Genomic DNA, 21,955 nt, shown 5'->3' with positions numbered 1-21,955 from the left:
GCCTTTGTCATGATAGACCTGATACAGTGAGGCCCTGGGTTTGATCCTTAGTTCTGGAAAGCAAAACCAACCAACCAACCGAACAACGATAAGAAGTACTGATCAGGGCTGGGCATGGTGGCACACACCATTAGACCTGGTTTTGGGAAAGCAGAAGGAGGTGAATCTCTTTGAGTTCAAGGCCAGCGTGGTTTACACAGCAAGACCTTGCCTCAAAAAAAAAAAAAAAATCACTGTTTTTGAGGCATGATCTCACTGGTCCCGGATTCCTGGTCCTCCTTCCTTGTTCTCTCAGGGCTGGGATCACAGGCATTCATCACTCTGCCTGAATCCCAACTACTTGTTTCTGAGGCAGGATGTAGCTCAGCCTGGCCTTGGATTTGTGCTAATCCTCTAGCTTAAACTTCTCAAAGTGCTCAGATTCCAGGCCTGTACCACATCTGGCTCTAACCATTTTTTATGAGCTGTTAGTGGGAATATAAATTGGTATACTTTTTCCAAGGTCAGTAGGGCACCGTTTATCAACGTTTGTAGTGTATGTACTCTGTGATTTAGCAGTTCCACTTCCAGGAATTTTGTCTAAAATAAAGATCATATGCAAGGATGCTCATCAAAACAATGTTTGGAATAGGACTGACTGAACTGAAAACAACCTTAAATGTAAATAAAAAAGGAATTGTTGAAATAAAATATGACATTCACACAATGGACTACCATGCGATAATACTTTCTGGTACTGGGGATTGGACCCAGAGCCTTGTGCATGCTAGGCATTAAGTATTCTAACTTTGAGCTATGTTCCCAGCCTTCATACAACAGTTTTATAAAATGCTAGGTTCTTATTTCTTCTTCTGAAATAACAGTTGTTTTGTTTTACCTCACTGGAGGTAAAACCTACGGCCTCGCCTCTACTGAGTGATATCCCCAGCCCCACTTTTATTTGATACAAGTGTTAGGTAAAGGCACTCATTGCCAAGTCTGTTGAGTTGTCAGAGGTTGAGTTCCAGAACTAACCTCTACACCTATGCCATGGCATGCTTGCTCGAAGGTCCATCCATCTACACACAAGATAAGTAAATAAAAAATATTAAAAATTTGTTTATATCTTTAGAATACACTTTAGGAATGGATTTTTCCCACTTTTTTTTCTTGCATTGAAGTTCTCTTGAATGATATAACATGCTAAGATTAAATGTAAAATATCTTTATAATGAGGATACAGCTGTGTTTGTTTACTAGGTAAGTATATTACACTAATAGAAATTTTTTTCTTCTGGGAACAGTGTCACCATGTCATAGATTTTTCAGGGTTCAGGGCCTTCAGTCTGGAAAGCATGGACAGATGGTTGCTTTGATTACCTTTAAGCATGTTAAAATGAACCTAAGACATTAATTGCCAAAACAACAGGATGTTGCTAGTTCTTTTGCCTATGACAGATTTATTGGAATTTGTTGATGTAGAATTGAATTAAAAAGAATACTCTCTCAACTCCATACCGTCATATTCTAATTCAAATCTTCATTTAACATATGAGCCTCTGTGATTGCTAAAAGTGGAGAATTTCATATACCTTCTTCATGCCTTGCTCTCCAGTTCATAGTCTGCATGCATTCCTAGTTTGGGAGATGATTTGATTCAATTTGGTTATATGATCCTTTGTCTCACATCCACTGCCCAAATCAACTTAGGATATGAAGTGTTTTCCCCTTCTCATCTCTAAGACTCTCAAACCATTGAGGATGTGGCTTCTTCTCTTTTCTCTTAGACTTTCTGATTGCAATTGGATTTTCATTGGCCTTTAAAACTGATTGTAATCTTTGTTGGGTCTGCCTGTTTTAAATGTTACTATCTATAATTGAAGAAAACTATATTTCACATTTTCTTTTGTTCTTCTGTTAAGAAATTTAATGTTGAACATCTTACACAGGGATGGGAGTATAGCCTGGTTGACAGTGTGCCTACCTAGGATGTACCAGGCCCTGAATTGACTCTCTGGCAGCACAGAGACTGGAGATGGTGGGGACACAGTGCTTCTTGGTGGGAATGCAGGTGGAGGAAGCAGGAGGTGGCTGATCACATGTACAGTTGGGAAGCACAGAGATGAATTCCAGTGCTGTCTTAGAGTTTTACAGTTGTGAACAGACACCATGACTATGGCAAGTCTTATAAAGGACAACGTTTATAACGTTGGGGTTGGCTTAAAGGTTCAGAGGGTCAGTCCATTATCATTAATGTGGGAGCACGGCAGCATCCAGGCAGGCATGATGCAGGAAGAGCTGAGAGTTCTACATCTTCATCTGAAGGCTGCTAGTGGAAGACTGACTTCCAACAGGCAGCTAGGACTAGGATATTAAAGCCCACACCCACAGGGACACACCTACTCCAACAAGGCCACACCCACTCCAACAGGGCCACACCTCCAAATAATGCCACTCCCTGGGCCAAGTATATACAGACTATCACAGTGAGTCCCATGGATCCTTTGTTTCTGCCTCTCTAGCCCTAGATTACAGGTACATGTTGCTGCTAGGCGTGGCTTTTTATGTAGGTGCTGGGGATCAGAGTCAGACACTCACAAGCACTTTACTGGCTAAACCATCTCCCCTTTGTTTTGTATGTTTATTTTTGTCTTTTTGAAGCATGGTTTCACATAGTCCAGGCTACCCTTGAGTTAACTATTTAGAGGACTGTCTTAAATCCTGATCCTCCTGCCTCTACCTCCAGAGTGCTGGGATTATAAGTGCCCAGATCCTCTTTCTCCCCTTTCCTTCCTTTCTGTAGTCTCTTCTTTCTTTTAAACTCTGAATCTTTGCCAGATCTTATTCTTTGAAAAGGAACTACATATAGCCAGGCACTGTGGCGCAGAGGCAGGTGTATCTCCATGAGTTCAAGGCCAGCCTGGTCTAGATAGTGGGTTCTATGACAGTCAGAACCACCTAGTCTGCCTCAAAATACTCCCCCGCCCTAAAACAAAGGAACTGTATGTTGGGCATGTACAGATGGCTCAGCTGTTAAGAGTGTGTCTTGCTCTTCCAGATGATCCAGGTTTGACTGCCAGCACCTACATGGTATCTCACAACCACAGGTACTCCAGTCCCAGTGATCCCATGACATCTTCTCTCCTCTGAAGATATCAGAGGTACATGCTTGCAGTACACAAACATACTTGGAGACAAAACACCCATACACATTAAAAAAACAAAATGGAACTACATGTCCTATGATTCTTCTGTACTTGAAAAATGTCTACAGCTACCGAAGAAAATAAAATTCAAGTAAATAAAATGGACTATTTTAGCCTTTATTTTTTCAGAATACAAGAGAAAACCAGATTTGCTTTAATGAAATGATAGTAATAAAGAAATGTATAAAGTTAAAGGAGGAAATTACCCCCTTGTGGACTGTTTAGTTTGTTTCTCTGTTGCTATGATAAATACACTGACGAAAAGCAACTTGTGGAGGAAAGGGTTTATTCCATTTACAGCTTACAGTTTATCATGAAAGGAGATTGGGTCAGGACCTCAAGACAGTAACTGAAGGAGAGATGATAGAGGAAGGCTGCTTACTGCTATCGCAGCTCACACTCACTCCTTGCCTTTATCTCCCAGGACCACCTGCCCAGGAGTGGCACTGCCCGCCCACACTGGTTGGGCTCTCCCACATCTCATTGATCAAGAGAATACCCCACTAACTAGCCTACAGGCCAAGCTTACTGAAACAGTTTGTCAGTTCAAGTTCCTCCTCCTACATGACCCCAGATTGCGTCAAGTTGACAAAACACTAACCAGCACATAGAATAAGAACTATTATAGCTTACTTTCTTCTAGACCCTTCATTTCACAAATCTGCTTCTCTATCACTATGAAACAGATATAAATCATTGTATTTTACTACTATGTAGTACTTTTTAGTATGACTACATCATCAACTTTTTCTGTTTGTTTTTTGTTCCTGTTTTGAGACGGGATCTCACTATGTAGATCAGTCTGCCTTTGAATTCATAGACCTCTGCCTGTCTCTGCCTCTCAAGTGCTGGGATTAAAGGTATGTGCTGCCACACATCACTTGCACTCTCGTGTTCTCCCTCCCCAACCCTCTCTCTGTCTCTGTCTCTGTCTGTGTGTGTGTGTGTGTGTGTGTGTGTGTGTGTGTGTGTGTGTGTGTGTTTAATGACCAACATTTAAAGAGCCCCTAGGTCTCTTTTGAGGCACGATCTTCCTATATATAGTCCAGGTGGGTTGAAGTTAAGATTTTCATGCCTGCAATTACAAGTGTAAGCCACCATGTCTAGCTACTTTCCAAGTTTGAGCTATCTTAAATGTGCTCATTCATATTGTTTTTATACATCTATGGAAGTAGTTTTGTAGGTTAGATTCATTTCAGTAAAATTGCTGAGTCATGTACTATTATATGTTTGTCTTAGAGAATTGCCTGTCAGAGAGGCCCCAGTGATTTATACTTGGTTAACAGTATGATAAAATAGTTTTCTATATACTAGACCATATTAGTGTTAGACACATCAAACTTTTAATTTCTTGCCAAGGCAATAAGCAAAGAAACATGCTGTCTGTGGTGTTTCGAGTAAGAATGGCCCTTATAAGTTCATATATTTGAATGCTAAGTCATCAGTAAGTAACACTATTTAAAAAGATTAGGAGATGTGGCCTTGTTAGAGGGAGTTAGAGGCTTTGAGGTTTCAAAACCTCCCACCAGGCCCAATTCCTTCCCCCACCCCTGCCTCTTCTCTCTGCTTGTGGATCAGGATGTAGTTCTTAGTTTCTATTCCAGAACCACTGCTTGCCACCATAATTCCTGCTGTGATGATAATGGACTAACCTTCCGATAGGGTAAGCAAGTTCCCAGTTAAATGCTTTCTTTTGTAAGAGTTGCCTTGGTCATGCTGTCTCTTCACAGCAATAGAACAATGACTAAGTCAATGTCACTGTTTTATAGTTTATGTTATATATTTCGTTTTTGAAAAAAAAAGTCATTATGCAGCCAACATTAACCTTGAAACTGTCCTTCTCCTGTCTTCTCCTTTTGCATACTGGTATTACAGCAGGTGTGAATCATCCTGCCTGGCCTTCCAAATTTTTATTTTTAAGTAATTTATCTTTTCATTTAATGTATGTCAAGCAATCAGGTTGAAAATGACAGTGTACATTAGAAATGTTTAGCAAGAAATTACATAACTGTTTTAGAGGAAAAGGTGTGATCATCTGTGCTTCTTTTCTTGCACATTCCTGGAATGATGTATGGATCAGCCATATTTTGAGGTGCAAATGAAGAAATCCCCTCTGGTAGAGTTCAGCATGTATTGGCTAATCAGTCAACTGGCTCTTGTTTGCAGTGATTTCTTATCATCTGGCAGAATAGGCCACTGATCAAGTCTGCTAATGAGAGCGATTAGCTTTGTGACAATTATGTTATTCCTTTTTTGTAGATTTATTATTTTATATGTACGTATACTATGTGCATGTCCGGTGCTCGCAAAGATGGTGCCAGAAAGAAGGCTTTGGACTCCCTTGGAACTAGAGTTACAGATGGTCACAGGACATCATGTAGATGCTGGAAATTGAACCTGGATCCTCTGCAATAGCAGCTAGTGCTCTTAACTGCTGAGCCAACTCTCCAGCTCATGCCGTTCCTGAGAGTAGGCTAATGTACACTAATTATTTTTGACTTCTTGAATTTTTCTTAACCTATATTTTAGATAACATATTTAGTTGCATAGTGTTTAATGTCAATCTGGTATGACAACTCTTTATGCTGTGTTTGTAGGCCAGAGTCCCTGTAGGCCAACATATCTAATTGCCCAGAATTATAGAGCTAAGTGGTAGCAGAAGGGTAATTTGCCAAATTATCTAAGTAGGTCAACAAAGAAATAATGAGTTGAAATTTCCTATGATATGTTGTCACCAATGGAAACATCAAAAGCTGGCCAAGTTCTTTTTTTCTTCTGTGGTCTCAGTGTAACATTGTCTTCAGATAAGAGGTTTACCTGTTGCCTTTATTAGACACCTATGTTAAGAAGCCAGTGAAATGGCTTAGTAGGTAAAGGGGCCACCTATCCTGTTGACCTTACTGTGATCCTTGGGACCCATATGATAGAAGGAGAGAAAAGACTCCTGCAAGCTGTCCTCTGCCTATCACACACATGGCATGGGATGCATGAGTACACACACACACACACACACACACACACACAGAGTGTAATGAAAAATTAAAGACTTATTTAAAAATACTATATTATATTTTTGAGGTTGTAGATTAGAGTTCTTACAGAATTTCAAGTAATAAGCTCTATATTTTTAATTGTTTGTTCCTAAACTTCAGTTATGAGTTCAAACAAAATATTCCAGATAAATTAATTTTAACTTTTGTTTTCAATCCTGTTAATTGGGAAGTAACATAATTTGTACTTTTTGTCTTTTTTTTTTTTTTGGTTTTTTGAGACAGGGTTTCTCTGTGTAGCCCTGGCTGTCCTGGAACTCACTCTGTAGACCAGGCTAGCCTCGAACTCTCAAACTCAGAAATCCGCCTGCTTCTGCCTCCTAAGTGCTGGGATTAAAGGCGTGCGCCACCACCGCCCGGCGTACTTTTTGTCATTAGCCACTACTTATAAGCAATCACATAGCTTATAATTCTTTCTATGTTTTTGGGAGCCTTGAGAAATGGCTCAGCAGTGAGAGCACTTGCTGCTCCTACATTTGGTTCCAAGTACCCACATGATGGATTACAACTATCACTAACTCCAGTTCTAGGGGATCCTCTTTGGGCCACCACAGGGAGCAGGCATGCAGATACCTTTCTATCCAGTAGTATTTGTTTTTATTTAATTGGATGTGCCAGTATTTGATTTGTATATATTTAGAATTGCTATCTCCTCTTGATAGATTGTTTACTTGAGGATGTGACCTTTTAAATTTAATTTGTTTCTCCTTACTAATTTTGGTTTGAGGTCTACTTTGTTAGGTTTAGTGTATAGCTGTGTGAGCTTGATTTGTTTGGAGTATCTTTTTCAGTCTTTTTACTCTAAAGTTGTGCATATATCTTTGCCAGCGAGATATTTGTTAGAAATAAACAAAGAAAAAAACAAATAAAAAAGAGATATTTGTTAGAGGCAATGCATATTTTTGTCTGTATTTTTAACCAGTTTATTGGTCTATGTCTTTAGACTGGAAGTTGAGACCATCATGACTCAGAGGTGTTGAAAGGTGTTGATTGCCTGCTGTTATTTTGCTGTTTTTGTCCTTTTCCTGTGACTGTCTCCATGTGTTTTTCTTTTCAAGTATCTTCTGAATTGTCTTAGTTTATCATGGAAGCTATTTTTACAGACACAGTCTCACTATGTATTCCGTGTTGTCCTGGAACTCTGTGTTGTCTGGGTTGGCCTTGAACTCGAGGTTCCCCTGCTTCTGCCTGTCAAGTAAGTGCTGGGATTAAAGGAATGCACTACCACAGCTAGCCAATCATGAAAGCGTTTCAGTTCTCTTTTATTAGGATAATTGTGCTGGGTATGCTAATGTGGTTTGGAAGTAATTTTCTTTCTGAGCTTGAAGTATATCATCTCATGTTCTCCTGGATTTTAGTTTCTGTTGATAAATCTGCTGTTATTCTAAAGAGTTTGGCTTTGTATGTGATTTGCTGTTTGAAACAGATATAACAGGTTGCTAAGGATGATAAATTAATTGTTTATAGATTTTAGATATTGTCCATATCATCTTAACTAGCCTGTTTACTTTTCTGTACTCACGGTCAGTGTTACATCATTACTACTTGGCTGTTATTTTCTAGTGCTGAAAATACAATACTGTATTTGCTACTCTTTTTGTATGATTTTTAGAAGAAATTTTAGAGAAATATGTTTAAATCTAAGAGCTAGCTAGACATTCGAAGAACTAGTAGGGAGGAAATACACGTTTCAGTTTCTTATATCCACTGTGAAAGGAAGTACTCTACAAAGCTTGAGCCACTCACTAATGACCAGTTGTTTGCCTTTTTATCTTGATCCTTTTGAACTCATTCTAAATTATTGTACTAACTTCTTAAGCTAATTATTCATGAGTAGAATTCAAAACTATTATTAGATTTCATATTTAAACTATAATACGGTGCTGTGGTGGTACACATCTCCCTAGTGAGGCTGAGGCAGGAGAATTACAAATTCCAGGCCAGCTTGGGACTACATAACAAATTCTAGGTAAGCCCAAGCTACATAGAGGGATCCTGTTTCAAATAAGCCAAAAATAAATAAGTAAATAGAGTATATAAGTACATCTTATAACCAGTTCTTGTTACAAATTCAGAATAGTACATAGTGTGGAAATTAAGAAAGATTATAAACAGCCGGGCGTTGGTGGCGCACGCCTTTAATCCCAGCACTTGGGAGGCAGAGGCAGGCGGATTTCTGAGTTCGAGGCCAGCCTGGTCTACAGAGTGAGTTCCAGGACAGCCAGGGCTATACAGAGAAACCCTGTCTCGAAAAACCAAAAAAAAAAAAAAAAAGAAAGATTATAAACTATACTGATATTTGAATAAATTTGAGTATCATTGGACAAATGAAATTATATTTCTATTTATATTATATAAGAAAGGAAATAACTAAATCAAGTATGTACTTTTATGTTTTATTCATATTTTAGTTCTTTTTTTAAACGCAGTGTTTCTTTGTCCTGCCATATTTTAATTTTGATTGTCCAGTTTTCTTTGAAATTTCTGAGATGTAAAACCAAAGCATATTACTTGACAACCAGTATTTACTAACCCTTGATGAGGATATGAAGAAGCCAAGACCCTTGTGCATTTTAGTAATGTGTAGTATGCCTAGTCATGGTGGAAACAGTATGGGGGAATCATCAGCAACTAAACACAGTTACCACATAATTCACCCGTTCTCATTCTGGGCACACACCAAACAAATTAAAAACTGAGACTTGAACAGATATTTATATAGACCTATTCATCATAGCATTATTCACAATAGTTTAAAGGTAGAAGGAGCACAAATGGTTTGACACACTGAATCCAAAGGGAATTTATTGGTATTAGATTGCTTATAGACTCAACAGGAAGGATCATCAGTCAGGTTTAGAAAATAAGCAATAACTCTAAGAGGGTAAAACAGAACAAACGAGGTCACATCTTAATCTGGTGAGGACCTTTTCAGTGGCACTGACTTTCTCAGATAAACGGATAATGTGGTGTGTGTAAACAGTGGAGTGGTGTGTGTGTGTGTGTGCACACGTGTGCACATGTGAGCATGCAGGAGCCTTCAGAGAGGAGAAGAGACCATCAGATTCCCTGGAACTAGAGTTAACAGATGGTTTTGAGCAATCGTGTAGATGCTAGAGACTGAACCAGGGTCCTCTGCAGAACAGTAGTAAATGTTCTTAACTGCTAAGCCATCTCTCCAGCCTAAGATTTTTGTTTTTGAAATATGATATATCGTAGGCTAGCTTGGAACATACTATATTGCCCTGAGATTGACCTTGGATTTGTGATCCTTCTGCCTTCTTCACCTTGCAAGTGCAGGAATTACAGGCATGTGCCAGAATGACTGGATAAGCCTAGTTATTTTTTTTAAAAAACCTAAAAGATGCATTAATTTGTTTAACAGTATTCATATACAGAGCCAAGACCTTTTCTTTTTTTTTTTTTTTTGGTTTTTCGAGACAGGGTTTCTCTGTATAGCCCGGGCTGTCCTGGAACTCACTCTGTAGACCAGGCTGGCCTCGAACTCAGAAATCCGCCTGCCTCTGCCTCCCGAGTGCTGGGATTAAAGGCGTGCGCCACCACCGCCCGGTCCAAGACCTTTTCTTTATGTTTGGATTCATTAGAAATCTTCATTTTTCTTTTAAAAATGTTTGGCTATTTTTTTTATCTTACATTATTTTATTTTTGTTTTATGTGTTTTGCCTACATGTATATCTGTGCATCATGTGTGTGCCTGGAGTGTCCAGACAAGCCAGAAGGGGGTATCAGATCTCCTAGGACTGAAGTTACAGAAGTTTATGAGCCTCTGTGTGTGTGCCGGGACAGACATAAGTCCTTTGGAAAAGTAGCCAGTGTTCTTGACCACTGGAGCCACTCCCACAGCTTGTGTCATTTTCTTTTTCATAGACACTACTGATATTGTTTCATTCCTGATTGCTAGTTTCTCATTTGGTTATATTAAAACAGTGGTTTTCAACCTTCCTAATACTGTGACCCTTTAATACAGTTCTTCATGTTGTGGGGACCCCCCCAATCATAAAATTATTTTCATTGCTACTTCATAACTAATTCTGCTACTGTTATAAATCATAATATAAATATTTTTAGAGATAGAGATTTACCAAAGAGGTCACACCCCACAGGTTGAGAACTACTGAACTAAAAGGAAGCAAATTTAAGATGTCAGAATTCCTTCAGATTGTAAAGTTATATAGCTATTTAAGCAGTAACTTTACTATTTGTCTTTACTAACTAATTCTAAAGTATTCACGTTTGTTCTCATATGGAGAACAAATCTCTCTTATGTTCTTATTTCATCAGTTTACATAGTATTTAATTTTATCCCACAATCATGAAAAGTCCAGCGGGTGCAAAGAGCTTGAAGGTCAAGCCCAACTCTGTTAGTGTGCTGACAGTTCTGATGGAATGTAGACTGTGCATTCAAGTAGCAGCCCCCGGAAATTAAGCATGCAGTGGAAACGTCAACATTCACTGTTAGAAGCCAGACCATCCACTAAATTGCTGGAGGTTGCTTAAGAGAACTTCTAATAGAGTGAAATTTGCCTTTTCTCACTTAAAGTGTTCTGAATATTTTCCCTGCATGAAAGTAAAGATCTACATCCTTGTTTTTAATGGCCACCTGCTGTTACTGCACAAGTATTAGGCTTGGTTCTTGTTTGTAGCAACATAAAGTGCAACTGACTCACCTAACCAGGAAAGGAATTTCTTAGTAGGTGATTAGATTGCTTACAGAATCAACATAAATGAGGGTCAGCTCACCTTGCTTGAGGATCCAGTGAACTTAGAGTGGAATGAAGTCCCAGCCCAGGTACAGAGTGCTAAGGACCTTTTCACTAGCACTGTGCTTTCTTGGGACTAATTCCACTGCCACTGCTGGAATATTATAAAGTTAGGAGTAATTGGGAATTTTGTATTTATGATTAATTTATTATAAACAAAAGTTAACATTGTCTCTTTATCTTTAAAGACTGGCTCATATAATCCAGGCTGATCTCAGATTCACTATGTACTTGAGGATGACCTTGGGTTTCTAATCCTCCTGCCTCCACTTCCTTAGTTCTGGAGTTAACGGCATGCTCCACCATGCCCAATTGGTTTGTGCAGTTCTAGGAATGGAACCCAGGAACTTTGTGAATCCTCTAGTAACTGAGCCACACCCCCAGCCCACAAAAGCCTGAGTTAAAATCACAGCCTTATGGGCTGAGGAGATGGCTCATTTGGTGGAGTGCTTTCTGGTTTGTTACTTTGTTTTTTAAAACAGGCTCTCTCTGTGTAGCCCTGGCTTTTCTGGAACTCACTCTGCAGACCAGACTGGCCTTGACATTCAGAGATCTATCTGCCTCTGCCTCCCTAGTACTGGAACTAAAGTCATGTGCCACTACTGCATGGCTAGGAGGAGTACAAAAGCCAGGCAGCACGTGTTTGTAATCTCTGTGCTATGGGGCAGAAATGGCCATATCCTTGTATCTCATTGACCAGATAGCCTTCCTAACTGAATCATTGAGCGTTCGGTCCCATGAGAAACCCTGTCTCCAAAAAAAAAAAGGTACAAAGATATTGAGAAAGACACCTGATATCAACCTCTGTTCGCGTGTGCATACATGTACACACCCAAACGAACACAACACGACACCTGTCTGTCTCTCTCACATCCATATATCCACAACCTCCCACCCCACAATTCTAGAAAAACACAGTCATGCCAAGAGCAGACAAGACCGCCCTCAGAGATTGTGGTACACCACAGATGAAAAGTAAAAATGATTATATGCTATATGTGTATTAAGTAGGAAAATCTTTTTGGTAAGCTAAAGCACACCGTTCTACAGAATTCACAAACTCTCTAAGGCTATGTTATGTCCCTTGTACCTTTTGGTTTTCCTTCTCTTTGCTTCAGTTCCCCATTCTAGTTTCTTCTTTCTCTTCCTCCTCTTATTCCTTTTTGAATTTCAGATTCCATCTTGGCTGTGTGTGGCAAGCCAGTTGCTGAATTCTCCTGTCTTCTCAATATCCCAATCTGTAGCCTGACTGTTCAACATTTTTTTGGGTAAACAGAGCATGCAAACCTATCATTATCTCTAAAATAATGTGTTAGCTCCTTCCACTAGCTTTCATATGAGGACTGCACACAATTAGATTGGTTTTCATTCATTAGATTTCATGCTTTCTAAAAGTTTTTTCTTCATTCTGACTCTTGATGTGTTCAGTTTTCCTGTTCACAATGTTTTTATGTTGTAGGGCTGGGGCCATGGCTCCGTGAGTACAGTGCTTGCTGTGGAAGCATAAAGCATAAAGATCTGAATTTGGATCCCAGGAACCCACATAAATGCCATGCATGGTGGCGTGTGCCTGTAATCTCAGTTCTGGGATGCAGAGACCAGAGGATCCTGGAAGCTTGCTGGCTAACTAGTCTAGCCAAAACAGTGGTCTTCAGGTTCAGTGAGAGATCTTGTCTTCAAAATTAAGGTTGAGAGTGATAGTTGATAGATGGTAAATAAAGTAGATCTCAGGCCTCCACATGTGTGCGTGTACACACACACACACACACACACACACACACACACGTGTGTGTGTACCATGAGCATTTTATAGAATTGTTAAAATTGTTTCATGTGTTTAAGTGAATTTCAGAAGGGCATATTTCATAGGCATTTGCATCATCTTCTTTCAGTTTTTGGTTCATATGTTGGGAAAACCAAGATTTCTGCCCTTGTACTGACCCTAGCCTCTTCGTTGTCCATAAATTAAGGAAGCAGCCAACCCCTTCCCCCTTTTTTTTAAGACAAGGTCTGGTTCTGGAGGTAGAGTTGCCCTCACACTCTGGATCCTCTTACCTCAACCTTTAGAATGCTGGGAAGAACATCTTTTCACATATTTATTTCCCCAGTATGTATCTCCTTTAGTGAGGACATTGGCCTGTTTTGTTTTCTTGGATTTTTGAGACAGGGTTTCTCTGTGTAGCCTTTGCTGTCCTAGAATTCACTCAGATCTTCCTGCCTCTGCCTCCTGAGTGCTGGGATTAAAAGCATGCACAGTTTTTGAAAATGTCTGCTTGTGTCATATGTGAGATATGGAGGTCAGACTGCAACTTTGGATGCTGTTCCTTAGACTCTCTCCATCTTGTTTGAGTCAGGGTCTCACTGGTGATGAGGCTAAGCTATTTGACCAATGAGCATCAGAAATTTCTGCTTCCTCGGTGATGAAATCACAAGTGGACATCACTGGGCTTGCCTTCCTATGAATATGGCACCTTTAATATATGTATAGTATACACACACACACACACACACACACACACACACACAAACACACACAAACCCACACCACATGTACATGTCTGGTGCCTGTGTAGGCCAGAAAAAAAGCATCAGCTCCTCTAGAACTGGAGTTACAGATGATTGTGGGCCACCATGTGGATTCTGGAAATTGAACCCAGGTCTTTAAGAAGAACCGCCAGTGTTCTTAACTGTTGAATCATCTCTTCAGTCCAGGACTTTTAAATAATTAACGCACTATTAAGGCTGGCAGTATTGCTCAGTTGTAGAATAGGGGAGTTTCCCCTGTCCATTTTGGCATGTTTATTGGTATCATCCTTGTTCAACTCATTTAGGCAGCCATGTTGGTGAGATTTCATGGGTATAGCTTCTCTAACATTTTTAGGAGACACAATTTCATAGCAAACTTCCTGTTCCTCTGGCCCTTGCCATCTTTCTATCACCATTTTCTGCAGTCATCTCTGAGTCATAGGATCAAAAAATGTTTTTAATAGATTTTTGTGTTTGCTAAAACAACAATCATCATTATTCACGTAGTGCTATCTTTTATGAAATTAATGACATACTTAAACTATGTGGTCATAGTTGTCATTTCCAAACTCAGCAAACTTTGTCATTTTTGTTTTGTTTTGTTTTTGAGACAAGTTTATTGTGTAGTCCTGACTTGTCTGAAATTCTCTATGTGGACCAGGCTGGCCTTGAATTCACAGAGATCCATCTGCACCTGCCTCCCAAGTACCAGGATTAAAAGTATGGATCAACACACTTGGTTTCATTATGTTTTTATACTTTACTTCTTCCTAATCAACCAACAAATATGAAACATAGTTTTTTTCAACTTTATATGAATAGCTACATTTTGACAGTGTTTATTTTCATAGGTATTTAATGTTGTTACATGTATGAGTTGGGATTTTAAAGTAGGTATTTCCTCATGATGAAAGATGTATTGGGGGCTAGCTGGGTTGATAAGTGGTGAGGTCCTCAGAACTGAAAAACAGTGACAAAAATATTATTACAGGAAGTCCTTGATTTGCTTACAAGTTGTATTCGACAAGCTTGAATCAGGTGATTGTTTCGATGGGAGGGTGCATTCCAAACACCAATCTTCTTACAATCGAAGACTGCTGTTCCAAGTCCATTTTTAAGTCATAAGAGGGTTGGAAAATTGTTGGTTATTTCATGATATCAAATAGGTCAATCTCATGTCCTCCTACTTTCTTGAGGTCATGATAGCTGCCCTGTCTAAAGCAAAAAAAGTTTCACACTCCATGGAAACATGCGCTTTTCTTGTAGTCTTACTGGCATGGCAGTAGTTGTTTAGCTTGTAGTAAAAGGATTCAGAGAGACCTGAGGAATAGTTATCAGTGTCTCCATCTGTTTTCTTTCCAGGGCAATCATTCTTCCACATTGCTTCATCCTTGGTTTTGCTTTATGGCTTTTGCAAACATTGCCCTATTAAGTTAATCATTTTGATGCTATGAGTAGCCCTGGAACCCTTCCTGACTTGGCTGTGTGTGTGGCTGCATCTGAGCCTTAGCTCCTTTATTTTAAAAGAGTTTACCATCCTAATTATTATATAGCTGGATTGTTGAGAGATGTATGTGAAGGTTTTCAGCTATGCAGTACTGTAGGAGTCTGAGGGACCTGTATTGCTCTCATTTGACTTTGTAGAGAGATGCTGTGACTAGTGTAAGAGTCATAAAAAGGACCAGTAAAGCAAATGGCTTTTTTAAAAAATTGAATATTCTGTGCTGTTTTGACTTTACTAATATTTCTTTTAGTATTGACTCCTAATATTGTAGGGATATCCATGAGAAGAACAATTATGTTTTAAAACAAACCTCCTACATACTTAACCTGTTTCATCTGGAATCCTAGTCCTTCTGTAATAACAGTTGTCTGATGAGAGAGAGTTAGCACTCACTGTTTTGAAAACAGATTAAGTAGTAGGATTTATTTTCATTTTGAAAGCTTACACAGTTTAAAAGAAAGGGATGTGTGATATGTAATAACAGTGGGTGGTACTTTTCTGTCTGTTTATATTGCAGTGAAAGCAAATGGGCAGGAAGCTTTAAATTGATTTGAAAATATTGTGGCGCTACCCCAGAGGTGTAGTTGTTTAGTGTTGTTTGAATAGCTAGAAACCTATTCATTTGTTTAACTAAAAAGACATTATGGTTGGTTGGCTTTTGTTTTTTTGAGACAGGGTTTCTTTGTGTAGTTCTCATTGTCATGGAAGACATGGTTTTTGTTGTTTAATTTAACAAAGCAGGCATGTTTATAAAGCTCTGATGTTATAGAAATGGGTGACTTGGACTATTTCTATGTTTGAGTCTATTGTTAATCTCACTAAATTATTTCAGTGTTGGTAATTTCTAATTTTCACATATTCTTTATGTCTTCTTCACTGTTTTCTCTTAAAATTGCCCTTTATTTGTCTGTAAAAATTATTACAGGGCCAGACATAGTGGCACACACCTCTAATCCCAACACTTGGGAGGAGAAACAGGAGGAAGCCTGGCAGCCGGGACTACCTTATCTTAAAAATCATTGTATTGATAGTCTGAGGCAGAGGATCAGGAGTTTCCGGCCAGCCAAGGCTAAAGACTGTGTCTCAAGAAAAAATTTAGTAAGGAGTCAGGTATGCTGTTGCATGCTTATTAACCTAGTACGTTGGAGACTGACCACCTGAGTTTGAGGCCAGCCTAAGATAAAAATGATTCTGTCTCAAGGGGGAAAAACCCCAGTTGGGAGTATTTCTTGCTTGTAGTTCCAGCATTTGGGAGGCTCAAAAACGAGGATATTTCTGTGAATTTGAGGCCAACCTGTGCTATATAGTGAATTCAAGGTCAGTCTGGTGTACATAGCAAGACCTTGACTGAAAAAAATTCTAATGAGAGGCCTGTAGGAAGAGGAGAGCCTATAGCATACATGTGTGTTCACTATGCAGCCTAAGAAGTTGAGCACCTGTTATACCCCTTCGCCCTTTCCAACCTCTGTGTCTTCTTATGTATGCATGCATATAAACACAATAGAAAATGTTGTTTTATGTTTCTAATTTTTCCGTCCTTATAAGATATTTCACCCCCAATTCTGGGCTTTCTGGGATTTATCTTGTTCTGGCTCTAGTTCAGAGTTTTTCAGCCTTTGTGCTGTTGATATTTGGGGCCAGATAAGTTTTTATGAAGGGCATCCTTCTCCATCACAGGTTGCTTGGTGGTGTCCCTGGCCTATATTCACTGAGAAGCCAATAATCCTCCCCCTCACCTCTATGGCCCACTTCCACTGAGAATCACTTTTCTACTTCACTCACTTTAAACTGCTGTGTCATGCTTCCATGTGACATTATAACAAACCTGTTTTATTTACCCATGGATTGACACGGACATTTAGGTTCTTTCTAGAATGTCAATTAGAAAGACTGTTTCTGTGAGACTTTTGGTCATATTCATTCTCATACCCCACCCCATTTTTATTCTTTCTGACAGGGTCTCACTAATAGCCCTAATTGTCCTGAAACTCACTATGTGGACCAGGTTGGTCAAACTTAGGGCAGTCTTCCTATCTCTGCCTCTCAAGTGCTGAGATTACAGGTGAGAGCCACCTCATTCATGCTTTCTCAAGTACATCTGTCAGACTCTCCCTCAGGTAATCTCAGAGGAATGGAAGAGGTTGGCTTCTGTTATATTCATATTTTTAACTCTACCAGGTATTGCCACATAATGTCTGTGATTGTAATATATATTAGCCAGATGAATAAGAACAATAGTGTTAGTCTATATCAGTACCTTGTATGGTCAGACTGTAAATTTTTCCTGACAAATGATACTCAATTATTCATTTTAGTTTATATTTCCTCGATTGTCGTAAGGATTTTAAAAATCTATCTGGATGTAACTGTATCCAAAAGAGAATTGAATTTTTACTATATGAAAATGTAGTAAGAATTTATAAGAATCCAGAAACCTCCAAATCATGAGGCCTTATATCACAGGAATTTAAAACTAATGTTTGTGCTTCTGTGATGAATTTTAAAAAGTGGTTTTGGGCTGTGTACATGTTGAGTTTTGTGTCAGAGATGATGGTCTAGTCATGATGCTGTTCTTCTTATAGAAATGCCATTGCCATCTGTGTTTAGGGGATGAGTAAACTATTTTAATAACTAGGCATTATTCCCTCAATGTTGTTGAATGCTTTTGTCTCAGAGTCACGCATTATTAATAGCTGCATGCCAAGTCTGTCTCTTTGATATTGTGATTTTCCAAAGCCTGCATTTTTGTATACCATATGAAATTGCTTATATGCTATTTCCTGAAACATTTTACTAAATGCAGTATAAGGTTACAATACGTAGTCTTAATTTTGTACTTAAAGACATTTAAAAATTTAAAGTTAGATATAACATGTATTACAAAGTCAATTAGATTTGCATATGTGTCCATATGTATGTATTAGCAGTAAGAGGGAGATGGAATCCTTTGAAGTTTTATGTGTGAGGTCTAATTGAAATAGAGTTCTGAAAAACAAAGCAAAAGGAAAGTGTATGTGTTCATAGTTTATTTGCTGTACTTAAATTGAGATATAGTGGGAAATCCAGCTGCATTAATGTAATTCTCATTTATATTCAGACATTCTCTTCTGATCTGCCTAATACGTAAATCCCACACATTTAAAGGGCCTGTCTTGCTTTCTGTGACAAAATACCCAACAAGAAGTAACTCGGATTGATTTGGTTCATGGTTTGAACCCATGAAAACACTATTAGTAATTAGGAAATCTGCATCAAAACCACCATGAAATATCTTTTCATACTTATTAGAATGGCTAGGGGAAAAGTCAGAGCCAAGGAAACTTTGGCTTTTTGGATGATTAAGTAGTAAGATTGCAAGTTCAAAGCCATTTAGAGAGGGAGAACAAGACCTTGTCTCAAAAAAGAAACTAACCCCACTGTACACATATACCATAAGAAGCAGTCCGCAGCAAGTGTCACAGAGGAGATAAAGAAACTGGTATCCTCATATACTGTTGGTGGGAATTCTTAGCGATATAGCTGCTTTGGAAAATGTTCTGGCAGTTCTTCAGGGAGTCAATCAGAGTAATATGACACTCTTCAGCATTAAATAAAGGAAATTAAAATTTATACCAACATTTATAACCTCATTATTTATAAGAACCAAAAATGGAAATGACTCAAATGTCCATCAGCTAACAAATGGATAATCAAAATGGATATTTATTCAACTGTAAAAGCAATGGTATATTGGTATGTGCTACAATGTGGATTAAAGTTGAAAATAAGCAAAATGAAAGATACCAGTTAACATATTACATGCTTCCAATAATATGAAGTAATGAGGGGAATTCTATATACACAAAAAATTGATTATTGGTTGCCCAGTACTAACAGTGTTGACCTCGGGAGTTAGGGAGAGGTAGTAAGGGAATAGGGTTTCATTATAAAGTGATAACACTGTTCTAAAATAAGCTGCAGTGATGGCTACACATGGGGGGCATATGTTAAGAACCAGTGAAGTTTGTACTTTAAACATGTGAGATATATGTCAGTTATGTCTCAAAGCTCTAAAGTGGTCTTGCATATCTTCATGTATAAGAACGTAACTTGAGGTATGTGGGGGTTGATCAGTGGTAGAGCATTTGGATTAGCATGTGCAAGTCCTGGATTTAATCCCCAGCACAAATAAAAAAAATAGCAAAAAATTTGATAAATTAGACGTCATAAAATTTAAAGCTTTTATGTGTCAGTGGATGTCATCAAGAGCATTAAAGAATGGAAGTCAGTACATGCAACTTGTTGACATACTTTGAAAATACTCTTAACTACAAGAAACTAGTCATAAAAACCCACATATTGAGAGAATCCATTTACATGAAATGACCAGTGTAGGCACATCTGTAGAGATAGGAAGTACATCAGTATTTTCTAGGGACTGAGGACATGAAAGTGGGAGCAACTGCTAATGACAGTGGTGATTTTGTTCATTTCATTTTTATTATCTTGAATGTGTGTGTGCATATACCAGAGCATGTGAGTGAAGGTCAGAGATCACTTTGGAGACGTTGATTTCTTCCTTCCAGTGTGTGAAGCTCAGGGGTTGAATCAGGTTGTCAGGCTTGGTGGGAGGTACTTGCTCAGCCATCTTGCTAGCCTGGGAGCTTCTTTTTCGAGGGAAATGGAAACGTTCTGCAACCATGTGATCCTTATGCTTGTTCATCTTTTCAATGTGTCAAAAGCCAGTGAACTGAAACACTTGAAAGATTTGAGTTTCTTAGCATGTGAATTATATTCCAGTTTCAAAACGAACACATGGGGCCAGGAGATGGCCAAATTAAGGGGCTTGCCACCAAGCCTTATGTCCTGAGTTTGATCCCTTGTAACTCACATGGTGAAAAGACAGAACTAATTCCCACAAGTTGTGCTCTGACCTCTCCTATGTGTGCAAAAACACACATTCCCCTGCCCTCTTATTTATTTGACTCTAATTGTTACTATGTAAGTTGAACTGGTCTTGAACTATTTTTTAAACTATTTTATTTTATGTGGATGGGTGTTTTACCTGCATGTATGTCTATATACCATGTGTGCCTGGTGCTCAAGAAGGGCAGAGGTGGGTGTTGGATCCCCTGAAACTTGAATTAAAGATGGTTGTGGATGCTGGGAATTAAATCCAGGCTCTCAGGAAGAGTAGCCAGTGTTCTTGACTGAATAGCTATCTCTCCAATGCCTGGCCTTGAATTCTTTATTTAGATCAGGCTGGTCTTGTTATCCCCCTGCCACAGCCTCTCAAGTCCTGAGATTACAGGACGCACCACCACAGCCATAGTCACATAATGTCTTTTGTGAGATAGACTTGGAAATTATGTTTTGTCATGTCCATCATAATCTATTCATTAGAAGCATCACCAAGTCTAAGACACACTCATGGTGGCATGCAGGAAAAGGTGAGTAAAGATTATTTTCATGGTTAAGTTAATGATTTTATTGTCTCTAACAGGAATGTAAAGACATCAAAATGGAGCCAAATATGGATGCAAATTCAGTTACTATCACTGTTGAGGGAATGACATGTATTTCCTGTGTCCGGACCATTGAGCAGCAGATTGGGAAAGTGAATGGTGTCCATCACATTAAAGTAAGTTACTCTTTGTAAATTAGTAAGGTGCCATCAACAAGAATTCTGTTAAGAATAGATTCTAGGGCTGGAGGATAGCCTAGCAGTTAAGAGCACTGGGTGCTCTTCCAGTGGTCCTGAGTTCAATTCTCAGTAACCATATGGTGGCTCACAACCATCTGTAATGGGGTCTGATGTCCTCTTCTGGTGTGTGTCTGAAGACAGTTACAGTGTACTCACATATATAAAATAAATAAATAAATAAATCTTTAAAAAAAGAAAACAGTAACTTCTAATATTGGAATTGAAACAATCACACCAACACATTTGACAAAAATAATACTATTCCACTGCTAACTCTGTTACTAAATAATCTGTAGATAATTATTATAATTAATAATAATAATTACTAATCCAATTTATTCTGTTTTAAAGGAAAAAAAAGTCAGACATCGTTGAGGCAGGAGTCCAGGAGTCTAAAAACCAGCCTGGGTAACATGATCAGTCCAAGTTTTCCTCCCCACCCTTTAAAAAATGCAAAGAAAAAGAACAGTGTTCAAACATGGACTCCACTGTGGTGATATATGTGTGCGTTTTTACTCCCAATTTTTACCTTTTTATTTGAAAAGGGTCTTATTATGTAACCCAAAGTGGCCTTGAGCTCAGGGTCCTCCTGCCTCAACCTCTAGGGCTAGAATTATAGGTGTATAGATCATGACCCAATTTCCTTCTAACTTCATGCTGGATGAAAACATATAATCTCAGAGAATGAGCTAGGAGTTTATCTTTTATAGCATGGTGGTCATTTTGTGATTCCAGTTGATATGAAATATATAGAACATTATACATAGTTAGTATTATGTAACAGTCTTTGAGCGTCAGCAGGTTTGCCAGTGTTCTGTGCCTGCAGTTAACGTTCAGGTTCTTTACCTTTTGGGAGGCAGGATTGCAGCTTGAACTTAGCCACGCACATGTTAGGGAAGAGCTCTCTATCACTAAGCCTTATGCCTAGCCAGTTATTTACTTTTATTTATTTTTGGGGTTTTGAAACAAAATTGTGCTAGGCTGGCCTGGCAGGCTGTGGCTTAGTTGTACCTCAAACTATAAATCTTCTTTCCTCAGTTTTCTGAATGCTGGGATTATAGGCATGGGCTGTCTGTCTGCTGAAGCTCGGGCTGTTAAAAAGCCTTCCCAGCACTATAGAGGGCACCTGTGGCTGACATGTTTTATTTTTTATTTTTTTTTATTTTAGTATTATATTTCTTTTTGGAGGTGGCTGGCGGGACAGGATCTATTTGTATAGCCAGGCT

The 21,955-nt window shown here is 38.7% G+C and overlaps 1 protein-coding gene across 4 annotated transcripts in view; it reads left to right on the top strand.

Annotated features, from left to right (window-relative positions):
• Positions 1 to 21,955, top strand: part of Atp7a (ATPase copper transporting alpha) — an 87,148-nt gene that overhangs the window by 14,146 nt on the left and 51,047 nt on the right. For 2 of the 4 annotated variants that reach the window (XM_028771435.1, XM_028771434.1), the window contains exon 2: positions 20,529 to 20,666. The exons of 1 other annotated variant lie outside the window; for it this stretch is intronic. In XM_028771435.1, the coding sequence (XP_028627268.1) occupies positions 20,547 to 20,666 (120 nt within the window). In that variant the 5' untranslated portion in view covers positions 20,529 to 20,546. Of the gene's footprint in view, positions 1 to 20,528; positions 20,667 to 21,123; positions 21,234 to 21,955 lie in introns of those variants that run through there. One more of the 4 variants, XM_028771436.1, reaches the window with a different exon arrangement.

The sequence above is a fragment of the Grammomys surdaster genome, unplaced genomic scaffold (genome assembly GCF_004785775.1).
Source record: "Grammomys surdaster isolate TR1022 unplaced genomic scaffold, NIH_TR_1.0 207, whole genome shotgun sequence".
NCBI lineage: Eukaryota > Metazoa > Chordata > Mammalia > Rodentia > Muridae > Grammomys > Grammomys surdaster.
This window is presented reverse-complemented; position numbering and strand designations above follow the sequence as displayed.